Source organism: Drosophila ficusphila, unplaced genomic scaffold (genome assembly GCF_018152265.1).
Source record: "Drosophila ficusphila isolate 14025-0441.05 unplaced genomic scaffold, ASM1815226v1 contig_414, whole genome shotgun sequence".
Lineage (NCBI taxonomy): Eukaryota > Metazoa > Arthropoda > Insecta > Diptera > Drosophilidae > Drosophila > Drosophila ficusphila.
In genome coordinates this window covers 24,072,731-24,092,415 of record NW_025064328.1, presented here as the reverse complement: position 1 = coordinate 24,092,415, position 19,685 = coordinate 24,072,731, and the positions used below count along the sequence as shown (strand labels likewise).

The following is a 19,685-nucleotide window of genomic DNA, read 5'->3' as shown; positions in this document are numbered from 1 at the left end:
GAAAAAAAAAAAATATATATATAGACTTTTTCATAATAGCGTTTATTTCATAGGGTTCCATAATTTCATTTATATTTTTACACATTACTATTGAACAACTTGGGGATGGGATGGCTTTCATTCGTACAGAGTAAAGTTTTCTGATCGCAGTCAACTTGGTGGCCGCCAGTGCGATCTCCGTTTTCGAATGATTGCAAGTTGACGCACAGCCTCCTCGTGGCACCTCCTGGGTAGCTATCTTAGCATCCTCTAGATAGTGAGCTAATGTGTGCAGCGAGACACTGGGACGTTAAACGTAAAAAAAGAAGCCCAGTGAAGATCAAAGCGAAAGCCTCGGATAAGATCCCCCTTATGTTGACGACCACCGCAAAACGAAAAGGACTACGATTTAAGGATATGCACCTGGAATGTCCGAACCCTTAATTGGGAAGGTGCCCCTATCCAACTGGCAAATGCCTTCGAAAAATTAAAGGCTGACATTACCGCCATCCAGGAAATGAGATGGACAGGACAAGGTTGCTCCAAGCGAGCAAACTGCGATATCTACTACAGCTGCCATGCGGAGAGGCGCGAATTTAGATGCGGATTTGTAGTAAGCCGGAGACTTCGCGACCACGTCTCCAATTTCACCTCAGTGAGTGAACGACTGGCTACAATCAGCGTCAAAGCTAGGTTTTTCAATCTTAGCATGATTTGCGCGAAGGCCCGACGGAGGAGAAAGACGATGCTGTTAAGGATGCATTCTACGCGAGACTCGAGGACACATACGACCGCTGCCCAGACCACGACATGAAGATTATCCTCAGGGACTTCAACGCAAAGGTCCGGCGCGAACGCATCTTTGACCCCACCGTCGGTCAATTCAGCCTCCATGAGACCACCTCGAACAACGGTCTCAGGCTGATTGACTTCGCCGCGGCGCGAAACATGTTAGTGAGTATCACCAGATTTCGGCACCTTAACATCCACAAGGCCACATGGCTGTCCCCTGATCAAAAGACGCGCAACCAGATTGATCACGTTGTGATAGACCGAAGGCATGCCTCAAGCGTGATGGACGTGCGTACGTTTCGTGGAGTCAACATTGACTCGGACCACTACCTTGTCGCAGACAAGATACGCATGCGGCTATGGCGAGCGAAGAACATTCGCCCCATCACGCAACGAAAGCTTGACGTCACTAGGCTGCGATCACAACGGACAGCAATAGCCTACTCCACTCACCTCTCGGAACTGCTCCACCAACCTATCCCTCTCCCTGTTGACGCCGGCGGACTCTGGGCGCACATATCCCACTCCATGCGAGCTCCTGCTGAAACAACCATTGGGTTCAAGCGCCCACCCACACGGAACCAATGGTATGACGAGGAGTGTCGCGTCGCAACTGCGGCAAAAAACGCCGTCCACAGAAAAACGCTGCAGTCTGAACGTTACAGGGAGAAAAGGAAGGAAGAGAGGCGACTTTTCAGATGGAAAAAACGGGAGCAAGAAAAGCGAGAGTGCGAGGAACTTTAGGTGTTACAAGACAGGAATGATGTTCGAAAATTCTACCAACAAGTCAACCGTCTGACACAAGGTTTCAAGACCGGAGCATCTAACTGTCGGGATGAAAATGGAAATCGGGTTACGGATACACAGTGCACGCTGTGCTTATGGAGGGAGCATTTCTCCAAGCTGCTAGCAGGCGATGATGGCACCAATCCCGCCATTGGAGGAAGCACCCCCATACCACCAATCGACGACAATGTGGATATACCACTACCTAGCCATGACGAGGTCCGAGTTGCTATAACGCGGCTCAAAAACAACAAAGCTGCCGGTGCTGATGGACTGCCTGCAGAGTTGTTTAAGGCCGGCGGCGAAGAGCTGATAAGGTGCATGCATCAGCTCTTGTGCAAAATATGGCTAGAACGATTGGAATCTTAGCGTCCTTTGTCCTGTACTGAAGAAAGGTGACCCGACGATATGCGCCAACTACCGGGGAATCAGCCTGATTACCATCTCATACAAGGTCCTATCGAGCGTAATATGTGAACGACTGAAGCCGTATACCAGCACACTGATTGGACCTTATCAGTGCGGCTTCAGACCTGGTAAGTCCACCATAGACCAGATCTTCACATTACACCAAATCCTGGAAAAATCCACGAGAATAACATTGACACACACCATCTCTTTGTCGATTATAAAGCTGCATTCGATAGCCCGCCATAGCCCGAACGCCTATATGCCACCATGTCTGAGTTCGGTATTTCTGCAAAGCTAATACGTCTTTGCAGAATGACATTGAGCAGCACCATCAGCTTTGTCAAGGTAGGAACGAACCTCTCCGAACCTTTTAATACCGTTCAAGGTTTCAGACAAGGCGACCCCCTGTCGTGCGACCTCTTCAATTTAGTGACTGCGGAAAGCCCGTGTACATCTACCTGGGAATATTTTTTATAAAAGTGTCCAGCTCCTTGCGTATGCCGATGATATTGACATCATTGGCCACAGCAAGCGTGATGTCACTGCTGCATTTTCGGCTATCGAAAAAGAGTCCGTAAAAGTGGGTTTGGCGGTAAACGAGGGCAAGACGAAGTATATGCTGTCGACAAGCAGGGAGGCGCGGCGCCTAGACTCCCATGTGGTAGCGGACAGCTATACCTTCGAAGTGGTCAAGGAGTTCACGTACCTTGGCACTGCCATTAACCCCGAAAATGACGTCATCCTGGAGATCAAGCGATGAATCACACTTGCCAATAGGTGCTACTTTGGTCTGAGTAAGCAAATGTGCAATAGAGACCTCTCTCGCCGTACAAAATTAACACTCTACAAGACACTCATCCTACCCGTGCTATTATATGGCGCAGAAGCATGGGTAATGTCACTGACGGATGCAGCAGCGCTTGTAGTGTTCAAAAGAAAAATTCTTCGCAAGATCTTTGGTCCCGTTCGGATTGGGGACGACTTTCGTATTCGGATGAACCACGAGCTGTACGAGTTGTACGACGACGTAGACGTGGTTCGGCGCATCACGATACAACGTCTGCGCTGGCTTGGCCACGTTGTGCGTATGGATTAAGAATCTCCAGCTCAGAAGGTGTTTGAAGCGAGGGTCGACTACGGGCGACGACGAAGGGGACGACCAAAGCTCCGATGGAAGGACCAAGTGGAGAAGAACCTAGCTGCACTGGGTATTTCCGATTGGAGGAGGCGCGCGAGGAGCAGATGCGCCTGGAGGGAGACGCTGAGGCCGGCCAAAACCCGAATCGGGTTGTAGTGCCACCTAATGAAAATTGAACAACTTGTCATTTTAAAGTAAACACTAAGCTCAACACCACGCGCGCTCTAGAAAGCAACTAATAGCCTCTATACCCTTCACTGCTTTTCTCTATTGTAATGCGAAATAAAACAATGTCTCGGTTTTCTAAATTTTCTCCCTGGACGACGTCCAGCATATTGTCCTACAGGCGCCTTATCGGCTCTGATGACAATTTTATGATTATCTGATGGCATGCGGTCTAACGCAGTTTTGAATAATGCAAGAAATTCATTGTGTTGATGGAAAAATGTTTGAAGATGTTCCACAATGGATATTTTCACTGAGTTGTTTTGTGCGCAACGCTGATCGACTTCTCTTGCTGAATTGCCCATAAAATATATTTGCAAAAATGTATAGTCTTCATCAGGCATTGGCAAGAAGGAACCTGTTCGATGATATATTTGACCCTGCATCTGCAAGAATATACATAAATATGTGTAGGATTGCCATCTCTCATGAGCAATTCCAGAAATCTTTATTGTAATTCTTATGAATAGGAGCATTGTCTTGTTGAAAAATCCAAGGAATTGGTCCAAAGAGATCATTTAATTTTGGAAATACGGACTCCAACAATGTTTTGAAGTGATCGCCGTTCATCTTCTGATCGATAAAAATCAAGTCAATTGTTCCATAAAACGTGATGGCACCCCACACCATTACTCAACCTTCTCGGCTGTGGTGGCGGCTTAAATATAGCTCATCTTTTCGCATATCGTGATAATAATATTGAAAGTCATTGGGGCCATCTAAATTAAAACGTTTTTCATCAGTAAAAACAACAGAACTCCAATCATTAGGCCGAGTGTCAGATTGAATTTCCCACGTCATGTATTCTTTCGCAAATCGAAGCCGTTTATCCTTGCGTATTGCATTCAGTGGAGGTTTTTTCTTGATTTTTAGACGCTTTAGGGGGTCTGCATTTCTGATAGTAAAGTAAAAAAGTAAAAACTAAAAAGGAAAGTCGTTTTTTTCAAGTGAAAACGTTAAGATCATGACCTGGCCACCATATTCTCCAGATCTTAACGTAATTGAAAATGTTTGGGGCTGGCTAACGCGGAAGGTATACGAAGGAGGAAAGCAATACGAAGACAAGGAAACATTAACTGCAGCTATTAAACGTGCTTGGAGCGAGATTTCGTTGAAATACATAGATTCCCTGTATTATTCTATGAAGGACAGGATTTATGAAGTTATTGCTAACAAAGGAGGCAGGATTCATTACTGAAATATTTTTTTTTATTTCTAATAAATCAAATATTAACACCAACTAAAAATTTAAGTTAAAAATAAGTTACTTTAAAAAAAAAAAAAATAATTTGTCTAAGTGCGTCTATTCTATTGACCAAGAAAAATGTGCCTTATTTTAAGTTGCTTGAAGAAAATGTTTGAAAACACAACTAATGTTATATTTTTATAATATTTTGAATATTATAATTGAAGTATTATTAAATAGTCAATGTTTTTGCATATTCACTTTTTTTCAATAATCATTAAAATAATAAATATAAATCAAATTTGTTTGAAAAACTGAGTGCGTCTAACCCAAGACCAGCAGTGTATATCAAATGAATTGGAGTCAAGAAGCAATTCTCTACATATTTGGGGGCTCGTCCAGAAAAAATCTACGTAGAAAGTTAACCTGATATGCGGCCAACAAAAACCATTAAGTTTTGTGCTAAAAATCCATCGTTGACGCAGTAAAATGAGAAAAACCAAAGGAAAAAGCAAGAATTTATGAAGAGAAGTGTTTTAATGCAGCAGCAGAGTAAAAGAAGAAAAAGAGAATTTTCATATTTCGCAACCGCCATCAAGCTTTGCGAAATATTGTGAAATTCTGGAGGCGTCGCGTCACTTACAAACTACATAGCAGAGAGAAGCAGAGAGAAGCAGAGAAAAGCCGAGAAAAGTCGAGAGAAGAGGAACGAGGATCAGAAACTAAGCAGAAGGAGAAAAACTAAGAGGAAACAAGAATTTTCGTGTTTCGCAATTCCATAAAACATTGCGAAATACTGCGAGATTCTGCGCACCAACAACGAAGAAGAGAGAAGAGGAACGAAGCAGTGAGAAAGATAAAAAGCTAAGAGGAGAAAAGAATTTGCATATTTCGCAACCGCTATTAAGTATTTCGAAATATTGTAAAATTCTGGAGCTCCACACGCAAAGAAGTTTAAACGGAGGCGAGATATGAAAGCGGTGACGTCATTAATCCGTCGTCGCTTACGGCGATAAAAAATGGCTACAGTGACAGCTTGAGGAGGTGAACATAATCGTGGAAAAGCTGAAGAAGATCAAAAGAGGAAAACAGCCAGAAAGACGAAGCGACAAAGTTCCAGAAGAGGTGTCCTACGAAAGCAGCGATGGCATCAACATCGAGGCACGAGGTGGCAAGCAGTTCAACAGGAGGCGCGCAACGGTTGCGAGACAAATCGCAACGACAACCCAAGCAGTCAAGGCATCCAGGGGTGCATCAACAGAGACGACCGGAAAGAAGCATTTATTTAAATTTCTATATAACTTACTTTATTGCAACTTTAACTATATATTATTCAGATTTAAATTGTTCTTTAGTTTTAAGAGAAAGGTATTCAAAAAATATTAATAGTAGAAATAGTGTTTTAAGAGTTAGATTTCAGTAAGAAGAATATGAATGTTGAAGAGATCACACGATTTTCTGTTGCAGAGCTTAGAGATAAACTTAAAGAATTGAATTTGAAAAGTTCAGGAAACAAACCAGAGTTACAGCAGAGACTAGTATCCTATTTTGCGGGAAATAATATAGACCCAGAGGAAACTTTAGAGCATTCAGAGGACTCATCAGTGTATGAAGAATCACACACACCTAATACTACTTCAACCATGGCGTTTACACTAAGAGACATTGAAGATTCCCTTTCTGCATTTTCTGGAAGATTTTGAATTAAATTTCATTACAGTTGGGTGGACTGATCTTCAAAAATTTATTTACGGCAGGCAGTTAGGAATAAATGATTGGAATTCATTGAAAGAAGCCCTAAGAAATGAGTTTGGAGAAAAGCTCTCAGCAAAACAGGTCCACAAGTTGCTAGAAAACAGAAAGAAAACTCAAAAAGAGAGTTTAATTGAATATTTCTACAGCATAACTGCTTTGGCTAATCAGTCCAAGTTGGATGAGGAAAGCATCATAGATTACATCATAGAGGGTATACCAGACTCAAAGCAAAATAAGAGCTGCTTATACCAAGCTTCTAATCTTAAGGAGTTCCGTGAGAAACTTAAAATTTATGAGAAGATAAGTGCGAGTCAGAGCTATAAGCAGAAGCCAAGGTATGAAATTCCGTTAAACAAAGCAATCCAAGAGACAAGACACATCGCAAAGGACTGTAAAGAAGCAAGCATTAAATGTTTCAAGTGTAACCAGATAGGACACAAGGCAAATCAGTGCGGTACCAGAGAGACTCGTAGGGAAATAAAAAACGAAAATTCCAACCATCAACAACTGTCACAATCGACTTACAATAGAGCATTCAAAAACATTAGTATTGGAAACGGCCAGATTACAGCATTATTTGATTCTGGCAGCGATATTTGTACTATTTGCGAGACAGCTGACATGCGAATCCATCCAGGCATTTTAAAACCAAATATTAAGGAGCTAGTTAGAATCGGAGGCAAAAAGATCTACAATTTAGGCTCGTTTATGATTGCTACGAAGTTGGACGACGTTGCCATTGACATGTGTTTCCATGTGGTCCGTGACAAAGATACTCTTTATGAAGGTGTGATGGGCAGTGATGTTTTGGACAACGTAAACGCAATTATAGGAGCAAAGGGAGTGGTTTTCCATAAAGTATCGTCAGCAAATGTTCATGATCGCACTGTAGTCAAAGATCGAGTAATTAATAACTCTGCTCGGAACAATGAAATAAACATCACTCATCAAAGTGATTATCAAAATGTTGCTGAGAAAGCTTCAACTTTAAATATACCAGACTTGACAGAAACGTTTCATCAGTTAATGACAGCAGATTTTTACGAAGAGATTGTGCCAGATTTAGATCTCATTCACCTGTGCCATGATTTAAAGTCGGAAGTGGTGGATTTAATTAAAACATATCAGCCACGGAAGCCTGAATCAAGCCCAATAGAAATGAAGATTCTTCTGACAGATGAAATTCCAGTTCGAGGATAACGAGAAAGTTGTTAAGCAGATCAAGGATTGGCTCAAGGATGGAATCATTCGTCAAAGTGTTTCGGAATACGCCTCTCCCATTGTCCTGGTGGCCAAAAATGATGGCACTAAAAGGCTCTGTTGTGACTATCGGAAATTGAACCAAAAGATTATTCGCGATAATTTCCCTATGGCGCTGATTGATGACGTGTTGCAGAAGCTTCAAAAAGGAAAAGTATTTTCAACATTGGATTTATCAAATGGATTTTTCCATGTCCACGTACACGAGAGTTCCAGAAAATATACCTCGTTTGTCACTGAAAGCGGACAGTACGAATTCTGCATCGTACCATTTGGAACTTCTAATTCTCCAGCTGTGTTCATGAGGTACATATTTTCTGTACTCAGACCGTTAATTGAAGACGGTACTCTGATTTTGTACAGGGAAGATCTGATAATTCCATCGGAAGATGAGCGTGAAGGACTGGAGAAATTTAAGAGAGTTTTGAGTGTAGCACAAGAGTCAGGTCTACGTATCAAGTGGGATAAGTGTCAGATCTTACAGAAAAGAGTTCAGTTCTTAGGGTATATAGTCGAAAATGCCACTATCCAACCGTCAGCAGAAAGGACGTGGGCGGTCGAAAATTTTCCAGTTCCGCGAGACAAGAAAGGAGTTCAGCGATATCTTGGCCTAACTTCCTATTTTCGGAGATTTGTGAAGGATTTTGCTTTCTTTAAGATTGGCGAAGAAGAGTTAGCATCGTTTAACCAGTTAAAACTATACTTATCTAGATCTGCAGTATTAAAGTTATTCGACCAAAAGAGTGCCACAGAAGTGCATTGTGATGCAAGCATGTACGGTAGAGTACATGAGCCGCAGGACAACAGAAACCGAAGAGAAATATCCATCTTATGAGCTAGAAGTACTCGCTATAGTACAGGCTCTAAGGAAATGGAGAATTTACTTGCTCTCAAGCACGAAATTTTTCACAAGGACACGATAAAAGAGCTTATCGTAATTCCGTCAGCCATGGAAGTCGAAATAATCCGCACGGCTCACCGAGAATGACACTTTGGAGTCAAGAAGACGATCGATCTGATTCAGCGTGATTATTATGTCCCAGAACTAGATAGAAAAGCTCAAGCAATTGTGAAGACTTGTATAGAATGTATAGTTGGTGAGGCGAAGCATGGGAAAAAGGAGGGTTATCTTAATACTATAAACAAATCAGATAAATCTTTACAAACATACCACATCGACCACGTTGGTCCGATGGACTTGACAAAAAAGCAATACAATCAAATCCTAGTAGTAGTCGACGCTTTTTCTAAGTTTGTGTGGCTTTATCCCACCAAAAGCACCGGCGCCGATGAGGTCGTGGACAGACTACGAAGGCAATCGGGAGTATTCGGTAATCCAAGTCGCTTGATAACAGGAACAGCGTTTACAGCGAATGTCTTTGAGGAATCTTGCAAGGATAACAATATTCAACATTTGTTAGTAGCCACAGGAGTGCCTCGCGGCAACGGCCAAGTTGAGCGTATCAACCGGATTGTCATCACCCTACTGACCAAACTTTGTGCAGAAGACCCGAAAGCCTGGTACAAACACGTAGGAAGACTTCAACAGTTTATAAACTCTTCACCACCTAGAAGTACTAAACTATCTCCGTTTAAAATCTTAACTGGAATAAACATGAAGACTAAGTACGATATTGATTTGGGAAATTTACTGGAAGAAGACTATTTAAGCGAGTTGCAAGAAGTAAAAAAAAATATTCGTCGAGAAGCCAAGGAAAACATCTCAAAGATTCAGGATGAAAATAGCAAGGCATATAACAAGTCTAGGAAACCAGAAACTATTGGGGATTTAGTCGCTATCAAACGTACGCAGTTTGGAACCGGATTGAAGCTGAAGAAGGACCCTATGTCGTTATACGCAAGTTAAGACATGGAAGATATCTCATGGAAAAGGTTAGAGATGATGAAGGTCCTATCAAGACAAATACAGTTGCGGAATACATGAAACTATGGTCGCCGTCATTCGGGACGAATGAATTGCAGAATAGCCGAATGTAGGATTGCCATCTCTCATGAGCGATTCCAGAAATCTTTATTTAACAGAACATCTGATTCTTAGCATTAGGTTTAACAGAAGGGAGCGTCAAGAGAAGGAAATATAAGAAGCTGAGAGAGTAGAGAATTAGCTTGGAAGGAAGAAGGTCGTGTGTTCTCGAAGAAAAAAAATGTAAAACGAAGTTGAAAAACTGTAAAAGCTACATATCATATTTATATTAATTAAAGTGCTTATATTATTATCAGGGCTAACAGAGTTTTGTTCTTAAAAACGTAAGAATATGTATGGATTTATGGACGAAAAAATAGAGAAATATGGACGAAATATGGACGAAAAAGTTGACAAATATGGAATAAAATGGATAAATATGGATAAATATAGGTAGTATACGAAAATAGGGATAAATATAGGTATAAAAATGGATAAATGTAGACGATTATATCGATCATATTAACTTTTTATGACAATGAACAATTAGAAATCACTACAAACAAAAGTACGCCGTTTGTCTCAAAGATCATTGCAGAACAATATGACATGTTGTGTCAGATTAGTAAAAACAAAACTACGGCGTTTGTCACTCAATATGTGTTTATATGATGAAAATGAACGCTCAACATCGCAAGATGTAACAGGAGCATTTGCATATGCATTCAGTTCAGCAGGTGATAAATTCAGGATAAGATCGTCACCTTCTGTAGAACTATCAATGAGATTTCCTGCTAACATTCGCGATATGTCCTGAAGAATTCGCAGATTCATATTTGATACATTCGATGATACATATTTTGATTGATTAACGACGCAACGATGTTTTGTTTACATTATTTATTATCGAGTATAAGGCAAACGACAGAAATTTCATAATATTTGAGCCAAACTTATTTTTCTACAGGTTTTCAGACACTTTAATGCTCAAAATATGGATTTATTGAAGTGATTGTGTAAAATATGGATTTATAGGAAAAAAGGCGAAAATATGGAAATAAATATTTTTTCATTTAAAAACATAACTCTGTTAGCCCTGATTATTATACATATATCAAATGAATTGGAGTCAAGAAGCAATTTTCTACATATGTATTTCGGTAATTGTATAGAAAATTGTAGAACACTTTGTAAACACATTTACACAACACTGACTCAGCTACATGGTTGTAAAACTAAATAAAATTGTTTGCCATTATACTTACTTACCTTGAAAGTAGGCTTAAAACTGTCTCGAAATTTTTTTGTTGCGCCAAATAATGTCATTTGAAAGCAATTATTGTATTGCTGTATATGAGTCAAAAAATGATTCGAATCCGGCCCATTTCCGGAAACCAATGAATGTAGTGGCTCTGGTGGTGGTACCAATGGCGTCAACTTGACTTGGCCGCTGGCGCAACACAATCCAGGGGCTTCATTTTTGAACTTCAATGCATTGCAATGTGGACACACAATATTCATTAGTCCAATAGCAACGATTTGCTCTGAACTGTAATCAATTGCCACATTATAACAGAATGCAGCTCTATAGAGATTAAACACAACATTTCTACATATGTTGATTTCGATTCCGTTGAAGTTAATTTCGCGCTTCGCGTTGCTCATCAGTTTGAGTTGCTCTTACATATATGTATATCTTTGACTCGCCGTATTTCTAGTTCTGCGGCCTATACTTGTACGTCTGGTTTGTGGCATTGTTAAAAACGAAAATCTTACTGAAAATAGACCTATGTTCCAACAACGTCGTCTTCCAAACTTGACTTTATAATTTCTGCCGTTCAGCCGTTTAGGAGAAGTTCAATGACTGACACCAAAATTACAAAAACTTTACTTCAATTCAATTCACCAAAACCACAAAAATTGAGTTAAAATGCTATGGTAGCGTGTGTTTGCCAGTGTGATGAGGTAGTAACTCACTTTATATGCGATTTTTGGTATGTCGAACGGGATAAAACGTATCATGTGTCCTTCTCCTGGCTCTAAGCTACCTCCCTACCAATTTTCAGGCAAATCGGTCAAGCCGTTTTTATGTGATGCGATTCCGTACATTTTTTGTCTCCATTTTTATATATATAGATAACATTTAAAACTCGAACAAAATCAACCTCGATTGCAATGAGTCTAAACGACTTTCGCACACAACGTCAACGTGAGCAAAACGAGAGATGGCTCTCAGTACAAAGAAACAACGCTTACTGCACTTTCAAAGCAACCGAAAGTAATGCAAGCTCATCCCAAACACGGTCAATTACCCCAAACTTGAGCGAATACTTAAAAGTAGAGAGCGAGAGAGCGCGTTCTTGCTCCCCCTCGCTACCATCGATGTGTCTGCAGCCAAAGAGCGCAGTAACTAGCACCGCAACTTCTTTGACAACGTCAACCGTAACAACAACAACCACCGCAACTGTAACGACAGCGTGTTTAACGACGTCATCAGCTAGCAACGCAAACATTAACACTTCTGCCGCTGCGCTGCCCGAAAAAGAGAACAAATCCAAAGAAAATATTAAGCCGGCTGTGCAGACTGGTATGGATCGCTACATTCAAATCAAAAGGAAGCTGAGCCCCCTAAACTCTCAACGCAAAATAACCCGTGACAATGCTAACATAGCTGCAATAGAAACGCCTACGAACTCAAACCGTTTTAAATTCTTGGCAGACTATGAGGAAGACGCCGAATCTACAGAAGTCGAAAAAAGGAAGCCTAAGCCCCCGCCAATTTACATACGAGAAAAAAGTTTCAACGTTATTGTCAACAAAATTATAGAGCTTATTGGCAAGGACAACTTTCACATAATACCACTCGTAAAGGGCAACATCCAGGAAAGAAAAGTTCAAACGAAGTCTGAAGATAATTACAGAGTATTATCGAAATACCTCACCGACAAAAAAAAAAGCACTTTTATCAGCTGAAAAGCAGCAAGGGCCTGCAAGTCGTACTTAAGGGCATAGAGTCCGAAGTATCGCCTGCAGAGATAACAAAGGCGCTACAAGAGAAGGGCTTTAGCGCTAAGACAGTCTTCAATATCCTTAACAGGGATAGAAAGCCACAGCCACTCTTTAAGGTTGAGCTCGAACCACAAAATACGCCCCTAAAGAAATACGAAGTGCACCCTATATACAATCTTCAGTTCCTGCCGCACAAACGCAATGGCACGGTACAATGTGCGAACTGCCAAGAATATGGCCATACAGGGTCTTACTATAAACTGCGCCCGGTGTGTGTAGTTTGTGGTGAGCTTCATGACTCCGCACACTGCCCAGCCAGTAAAGATGACCAGAACTCGAAAAAGTGCGGCAACTGCGGTGGAAATCACACTGCTAACTATAGAGGTTGTCCAGTTTACAAGGAGCTGAAAAGTCGCATCCACCAGAGGGAACCTACTGCCCGCAGCCAAAATAATCAGTTCATAGCCTCCAGGTCAAACCCTGAAGTCTTCTTCTTGACTGCAGCCAGATCCTCACTAGGACCCATAAACTCTGCCAAAAATGTCACATACGCAAGCGCTTTAAAATCAGGACTGGCTACCACAGCCCCAAAAATCTCACTGCCGCAATCAGCACACCAAGAACCGAACACGGCTCAGCAGCATCAACCGCCGGAGCAGCCAAAAAGTAACTTTGAAACTTTGATATACAGTCTACAACAAAGCCTTACGGAGTTTATGTCGTTTATGCGTACAACTATGGAAGATCTAATGCGAAACCAAAATCTACTTATACAAATGCTGGTTTCACAACAATCCAAATAATGACTTCCCTACGAATATCTACGTGGAACGCTAACGGCGTTTCGCAGCATAAACTCGAGTTTGCGCAATTCCCACTAGACAATCAAATCGACGTAATGCTGCTTTCAGAAATACATCTTACAAACAGATGCAATTTCCAACTACGAGGATATTCATTCTATGGAACAAATCATCCAGATGGTAAAGCACACGGCGGGACTGGAATTTTAATCAGAAGCCGTATTAAGCACCATTATCATCCGAAATTTGCTAAAAACTACCTACAGGCCACATCAATAAATATACACCTAAATATGTTTTGAGTGCTACAAAGTGATGAAAATGAAAGCGGCGAAGTCTCTATTGCTCTGCCCATATTGCAGGCAAATAGTAGACAGCCAAATCAAAGTTTATCAATAATGTTTAAATGAAATAAATGACATGTTAACACAATTTTGTATTTAAATTTACTTTATTTAAGCGCAAGCAAAATTTTTGCCTGCGGCGCTTCTTACGCTATTGAGCACTCGATTCCCACGATTAATTATGCTGGGCGGCTATTTATACCAGGTATTTCATTACTATTAGGTTCGGGATGCTCCCTCCTGAGTCGATTGACTCTGTACCCGGCTCTTGGATCTCTTCTGATCCGCACTTACATGCATCCATTTATACCAGGTATTTCATTATTATTAGGTTCGGGCGTCAATGCACTTCTCACAGTGTCATAAGGCCCACAAGAAAAATGACATAGCGCCCGCGGGCGATATGACACTTTCAGAAAGTGACGGAACGCCCGCGGGCGCTATGACACTGGGCGTTATGCCATGCACCCATCATATGAACCCCAGCCTCAACATGAGCCAATCGAGTTTCGCCCAAACGAAATCGTTAACATCATCAACTGAATCCGAAAAAATCCCCGGGCTGCGACCTCACAACTCCCAATATGACCATTGAGCTTCCATACTGCGCCGTTTGCACTCTCACCCAGCTATTTAATGCCATCGCAAAACTTGGCCACTCTTCAGTGAGATGGAAAAAGTCAATTATAATAATGATAGCAAAGCCGGGGAAAGACCACACTACCCCACGTCGTATAGACCTATAAGCCTACTCTCTTGCCTATCCAAACTCTTTGAAAAACATACCTGAGAATGCAGGAAGGTATCCCGTCACACCAATTTGGGTTTCGTGAAAAGCATGGAACAATTGAGCAGGTCAACCGAATAACATCCAAAATTCGGAACCCGTTCGAAAAACGGGAGTACTGTACTGCCATATTTTTAGATGTCTCTCAAGCATTTGATAGAGTCTGGCTAGAAGGTCTAATGTACAAGATCAAGACAATGCTCCCCTACAGCACCCACAAGATTTTAGAGTCTTACCTTAACGACAGAAAATTTGTCGTGAGGTGCAACACTGCTATATCTGACGATTACACTGTTGGAGCTGGAGTTCCTCAAGGTAGCGTGCTAGGGCCAATATTATATGTCCTGTACACAGCAGATATCCCGACAAGCACACGTCTAACAACATCCACGTTTGCCGATGAGACAGCTATTCTTAGCCGCTCAAAATGCCCGATTCAAGCAACTGCGCAGCTAGCTCTTCATTTGATCGATGTTGAAAAGCGGCTGTCAGATTGGCGAATTAAAGTGAACGAACTAAAATGCAAGCACGTTACGTTCACTCTGAACAGGCAAAACTGCCCGCCGATTACATTAAACAACACCCTACTCCCACAAGCAAACGAAGTAACATACCTAGGAGTACATCTCGACAGAAGACTCACATGGCGCCGGCACATTGAAGCCAAAAGAACACACCTAAAGCTAAAAGCCAGCAGCCTTTATTGGCTTATCAACGCTCGGTCAAAGTTCAGTCGAAGATCTTGAGAACAATCACCGGGGCACCGTGGTACGTTCGCAACGAAAACGTACACCGCGACTTGAACATTCTACCAGTCAAAGAAGTGATCGCTGAACAGAAGGCAAAGTACTTAACCAAGCTATCGGTGCACCCTAACCACCTGGCGAGAGGTCTAACAAGGTTGAGCAACCAATCACGCCTTCGTCGCAATGACTTACCCACCCAGCGAACGACCTGAGGGACGCGCAACCAGAATGCAGTCTTAGTATACTGCTAGTTAAATTTTAATGTTAAGATTCGCCAACTTATTGTTAGTCTCAAAATTAAGAGTAGATTCAATAAATAAAAGCAAAGCTATATAAAAAAAAAAAAAAAAAATACCTTCACGGTGCCCAAATAAAATAATCACAAATTTAGTTAATAAAATGCACTTATTTATTATTTGGCACCAAGGCCTTAAATGTATAAAGTTATTGTTTGTTGTTGAGTTGGTTAGGCAGGCAGACCGAATTGTCTGTGCCTTTTTACAGCGATAAGGTATGTTGGGCAGGCAGACCGATTTGTCTGTGCCTTTTTGCAGCGAAAAGGTATATTAGCAGGCAGACCGATTTGTCTGTGCTTTAGACGAAAGTACATAAAGCCGAGATTTGGCAGGCGATCAGCGATCGTGCCTTGTGTAAGCGAGTACCAAAATCGAACTATATACCAGCTTGCCGTGGACAAGGCCAGGAAGCGATAAGCGAAAAAGTGCAAAGGTAGTTAGCAATGACAATCAAAACAGTGTTGCCGCGCAGGGCAAATACTTTGGTTTTACGTTACGATTTGAAATTAGTGGTTTGATTTAGGCTGCGGCATGACCGAACATACTCCCCCGTTGGAAGACGTGGGCTTTCAACCAGATCCAGCTTCGGAAGCACGCACAATTGGCGGACAGCTCTGCGAGTGACTCCAGTTGAAGTTCGTATTACTGCCACACGAGAAACTCCATCGGATCCGGGCACCAATTCCATGACCCGGGCTAATGGCCATTTAAGTGGAGGCAAAATCTCATTCTGGACCAAGACGATATCGTTGATTTGCAGCACAGGTTTGGGAGTGCGCCGCTTTGACCGTTGCTGTAACAGGGTCAAGTACTCTTCACGCCACCCTGACCAGAAGATTTGTTGGAAGTAGGAAATTCTCTTCCAGCGGTCCAAACGATTGAAGTTCAGCTTTGTGACGTCAGGCTCAGAATACAACACCAGTGGAACTGTGCCAAGAAAGTGTGCAGAAGTTAGCGCCTCAAGATCTGCCGGATTCTCTGAAAGAGGGAGTAAAGGCCGTGAGTTTACAATCGCCGCAATGTGGCAAATGAGAGTGCGTAATTCATCGAACGATAATAACGATGGGCCAACAGAACGGTAGAAATGAAATTTGGCCGTTTTTACTGCAGCCTCCCAGAGACCTCCAAAGTGAGGTGAACGAGAGGGAATAAAACGCACCTCAATCGAATCTTCCAAGCAGAATTCTTCAATCGCTCGAATGTGGGGGCTCGATAAGAATAGATTCTTCAGCTCAGCTAGCTCGTTCTTGGCTCCAACGAAGTTCGTGGCATTATCCGACCATATTCGGACAGGTTTGCCTCTAGTGAGAATAAACCGCTTCAGTGCTCCCAAATATTCTTGTGTCGAAAGATGAAAACGCAGACGTACGTTGTCACAGGCACCTTGCTTCGAACTCCGGTTTTGTAATAAAACGTAACGTAGACGTGGCGTTTACACGATCCTTGGGCAAGTCAGCCATTATGTGTTGAGAAAGCTGTGGTTTGGCACGAAAGCAAATGACGCATTTTGACGTTGCAGCTGACACTGTTTTCCGGCCACCTATCGGCCAAAACTGAAGGCGCATGTGAGCGAGCAGTGCTCGTAGACCAGTATAATGGCACGTGTAACTGGATGCTGGCATGGCAGTATGCTGCGCATTGTAATCCAAGGACGAATTCTGTAGACGGCCACCAACTCGCATCAGACCGAAGCTATCGATGAATGGCAAAAGAGAGGACAACGGGCTGGATGATGAAATTTGCTGCTTAGAATGCAGTCTCCAGTAGTCATCAGCCAGGTTGCTCATTTGGATACATCTGATGAGCATCTGAGTGCCCATTTTGACATCTTCGAAGGTGTGCAAATTTGTAAACATATCCAAAGGTGTGGGTCATATTTAGCCAGGAATTCAAAAACTTGCATTTTAAAGTCAGATCCACTTCGGTAGAGGCGCCAACAAAAATGCGCTTTCTGAGCTCGGGCAGAGTCTTCACAGGGAAACAAGATTCAGGCCAATCGTGCTGATTCTTGAGAAGAAACGCTGGGCCTCTGAACCAAAGAGCAGATTCAAGAACCTCAGTCGGGGAAGCACCTCTTGACAAGATGTCGGCTGGATTGCAGTCAGTCGGTACATAGCGCCAATTAATGCCACTGGATAGCTCTTAAATTAAAGAAATTCGATTAGCAATAAATACTTGGAAACGTGAAGGTTCATCGCTTCTCTATGATAAAGCTACAGCGGAATCCGACCAGCAATAAAACGGGCAATCGAAGAGATCCATGTTGCGTACGTCCCGCATCAGCTGGACCAGTAACACGGCAGCGCACAGCTCCAATTTGGGAACTGTGAGAGTCTTCAAAGGTGCCACACGGGACTTTGAACAAAACAGATGCATTTCTCGCTTGCCCTCAGCTATTGAAACGAGATAAATGCATCCCCCATAGGCGTCGATGCTGGCGTCACAGAATCCGTGAATCTCAATAGCACCATTTGGATGCAGCGCACGTCGAGGAAACTTTATTTGCTGGGTTCGACTAATGTCGGATGACAACTTCAGCCACGATGTGTTGAGTGCCTCAGGAAAGCGCTCATCCCAACTCTTTTCTCCAGACCTCTTGCAGGAAGTTTTTGGCTTGGCAACTACAAGACCAATGAGACCAAGAGGATCGTAAGTCCGAGCAATTGTGGACAACACCAGTCGCTTACAAGGCTTTGGAGAGACCTGTATGGTAGAAAAAGAGAAACGAAACACATCCGTTGCAGGGTCCCAAGAAAGACCGAGCGTCTTGTCGCTGCCATCGTCAATCTTCAGGAATGTTTCCTTTTCCAAGTCAGGAATTTGATCACGGACGTCGTAGATTTCGGGGACCTCCTGTGTTGATTGCCCTCCTATGATCAGATCGTCAACGTAGAAGTCTCGCAAAATGGTTTTAGACCCGATTGGAAATGTACTCTTCTCATCACTCGCCAGTTGATGCATCGTTCGAACGGATAAAAAGGTTAGTTCAGCCACGGGAGCTCGCTGAACCGCGGACGAAGGCTGAGAGCCAGGGTGCAAAGGGCTATGATGCTTGGACCAGGGTTGCCAACTCTACGTCTTTTTACGTAGATCTACGTACTTTAAGCCTTTCTTGCAAACCTACGAACTTAAGTCCCAGAATCTACGTATTTTCTATCAAAATTGTTCAAATTTGCAAAATAGACTGAATGGGCATAATTACCTTTATTTTCGCGAAAAAAATTAATAAACGTTCCGTTTCATACTAACGGGCACCCCTAGCCTCTTGTTTAACTTGTTTAAATTAACTACAGGTGGTATAGGTTTACCAGAATCTCGTGGCAAATAAGCCAAACTTTATACACAAGTATATTAAAATCCATTCATTATTTAGCCTTATTTATTTCATACTCTATGTGCCAATATATAAATATCTATATACACAGATCATTATATTTATATTTGCATGTAAAGTTTGGCTTATTTGCCATGAGATTCTGGTAGATCTATAATTCAAAGATTTTTTTTATTTTTAAATTTGTTGTTTGTTTGCTGTCTACTACTTTTAGGGTAATATAAATTGTCATTTTATTTACTTTTACCTACCCTACTCTCTTAATTTCCCTCAGAAAAAAGTACGTAGATCTACGTATTTTCTATATGGCAATTTCACATTTCTACATAACTTTCTTTGTCTGACCTACGCCTTTTTATAAATCCGAGTTGGCAACCCTGGCTTGGACCCTTTTCGCTTACGCAATTCAATATTCAATTTTGTTTTTGTTGAAATGAAAAGCTCCTCGAAGTCATCGCGCACTATACTACCAATTTCATTGAAGTCCAGCTGTTCAAGTCTGTCGTGGATCTGGAAAAAGGCAGTCTTGATCTCGTCCAGGCGTTGAACACGAAGCTCCAATTCCTCCTCGCACATTTCCTGGAGCTTGTCGGCAGTCAGGGCCTTCTCGAAGGCTTTCTTTTTAGAAAGCATTGACTCAGCCTTCAACTTGAAACATTTTGCTCCCGCAACTGGAGCAGAAAGCGTTTGGTTCGTTGACATTTTATTAAAATTGATTTTAATTGCTTCGAGAATTTATCACTTGCACACTAAACAAGTTCCACTGTGCAATGATTAGCGCCAAAATTCTAAGCCAGCGAAAACGAAGCGAAATCTATGCGTAAGTCTATTGCATATGCAATGTAGGCAATGAACCCGCGCACAAAAGTTTTGTCGCCGCTGTAAAACGTTTAAAGCGGGAACGACGGCA

General features: G+C 42.1%; 1 protein-coding gene across 1 annotated transcript; it reads right to left on the bottom strand.

Moving 5' to 3' along the window:
- Positions 1-10,250: 10,250 nt before the first annotated feature.
- Positions 10,251-17,261, bottom strand: LOC122320087. The gene is made up of 4 exons (XM_043208162.1): positions 16,825-17,261; positions 16,519-16,742; positions 15,987-16,419; positions 10,251-10,269 (listed from the first exon to the last, which is right to left on the bottom strand). Exons 1-4 carry the CDS (start codon positions 17,259-17,261, stop codon positions 10,251-10,253), a joined length of 1,113 nt encoding a protein of 370 aa, XP_043064097.1.
- Between the last annotated feature and the right edge of the window lie 2,424 nt (positions 17,262-19,685).

Excerpts from the sequence above, each read along its gene's own strand:
- LOC122320087 (XM_043208162.1), bottom strand. The coding sequence starts at position 17,261 with ATGGGCACTCAGATGCTCATCAGATGTATCCAAATGAGCAACCTGGCT. Across the intron at positions 16,743-16,824 it reads AAACCGGAGTTCGAAGCAAG|AGGCAAACCTGTCCGAATAT; the intron begins GTGCCTGTGACA and ends TATTCTCACTAG. Across the intron at positions 16,420-16,518 it reads GGCCAAATTTCATTTCTACC|AGAATCCGGCAGATCTTGAG; the intron begins GTTCTGTTGGCC and ends TCCCTCTTTCAG.